Genomic DNA, 521 nt, shown 5'->3' on the forward strand with positions numbered 1-521 from the left:
TACTGTATAACGTAAATCTTGCCCGGCCTCGGCATCAGGGCACATAAGGGCCGGACGGCGCCGCGGGCCTCGCGAGCGACTTTCGAACTCGCGATTTTTCAGTCAAATGACGACCTCCCTGAGCGTTAGCCTCTGCTAATTCCGGATCATGAAATGAAGTCTGCTCGTCTGATACTTTCGGAACAACCTCAGCCTCCGGATATAGCATCTGTGAAATATTTATATCGTCTTTATTTGATATGGTGCTTGTAGCGGCCGCCCTCGAGGGCATTCGCTGCGGAAAGGCGAGCCGGAGCCTCGGCTGCGCGAGCCGGAGATAAGCGCGAGGCCGAGCAGCGCTGCCGTCGCCGCAGATGGCGATGACGGAGTGAGCCTTGACGAGCAAGAGGAGGACGATGACGGAGGCCGCCCCCGCCGAGTGCGCAGGCAGCGGTGGCAGCCGCATTGGCGACATTCTCTCGGGGTCTTGGGAGCTGACGCAGGTAATGGCGAGGAGAGGGACGCCTGAAGGAGCAGAGGCA

The 521-nt window shown here is 59.7% G+C and overlaps 1 protein-coding gene across 1 annotated transcript in view; it reads left to right on the forward strand.

The window, feature by feature from the left end:
• Nucleotides 1-316: 316 nt before the first annotated feature.
• Nucleotides 317-521, forward strand: part of LOC119593018 — a 27,676-nt gene continuing 27,471 nt past the window's right edge. The window contains exon 1 of the mRNA XM_037941911.1: nt 317-482. Coding sequence (XP_037797839.1) covers nt 396-482 — 87 coding nt within the window. The 5' untranslated portion in view covers nt 317-395. The remainder of the gene's footprint in view (nt 483-521) is intronic.

Source organism: Penaeus monodon, chromosome 31 (assembly GCF_015228065.2).
Source record: "Penaeus monodon isolate SGIC_2016 chromosome 31, NSTDA_Pmon_1, whole genome shotgun sequence".
NCBI lineage: Eukaryota > Metazoa > Arthropoda > Malacostraca > Decapoda > Penaeidae > Penaeus > Penaeus monodon.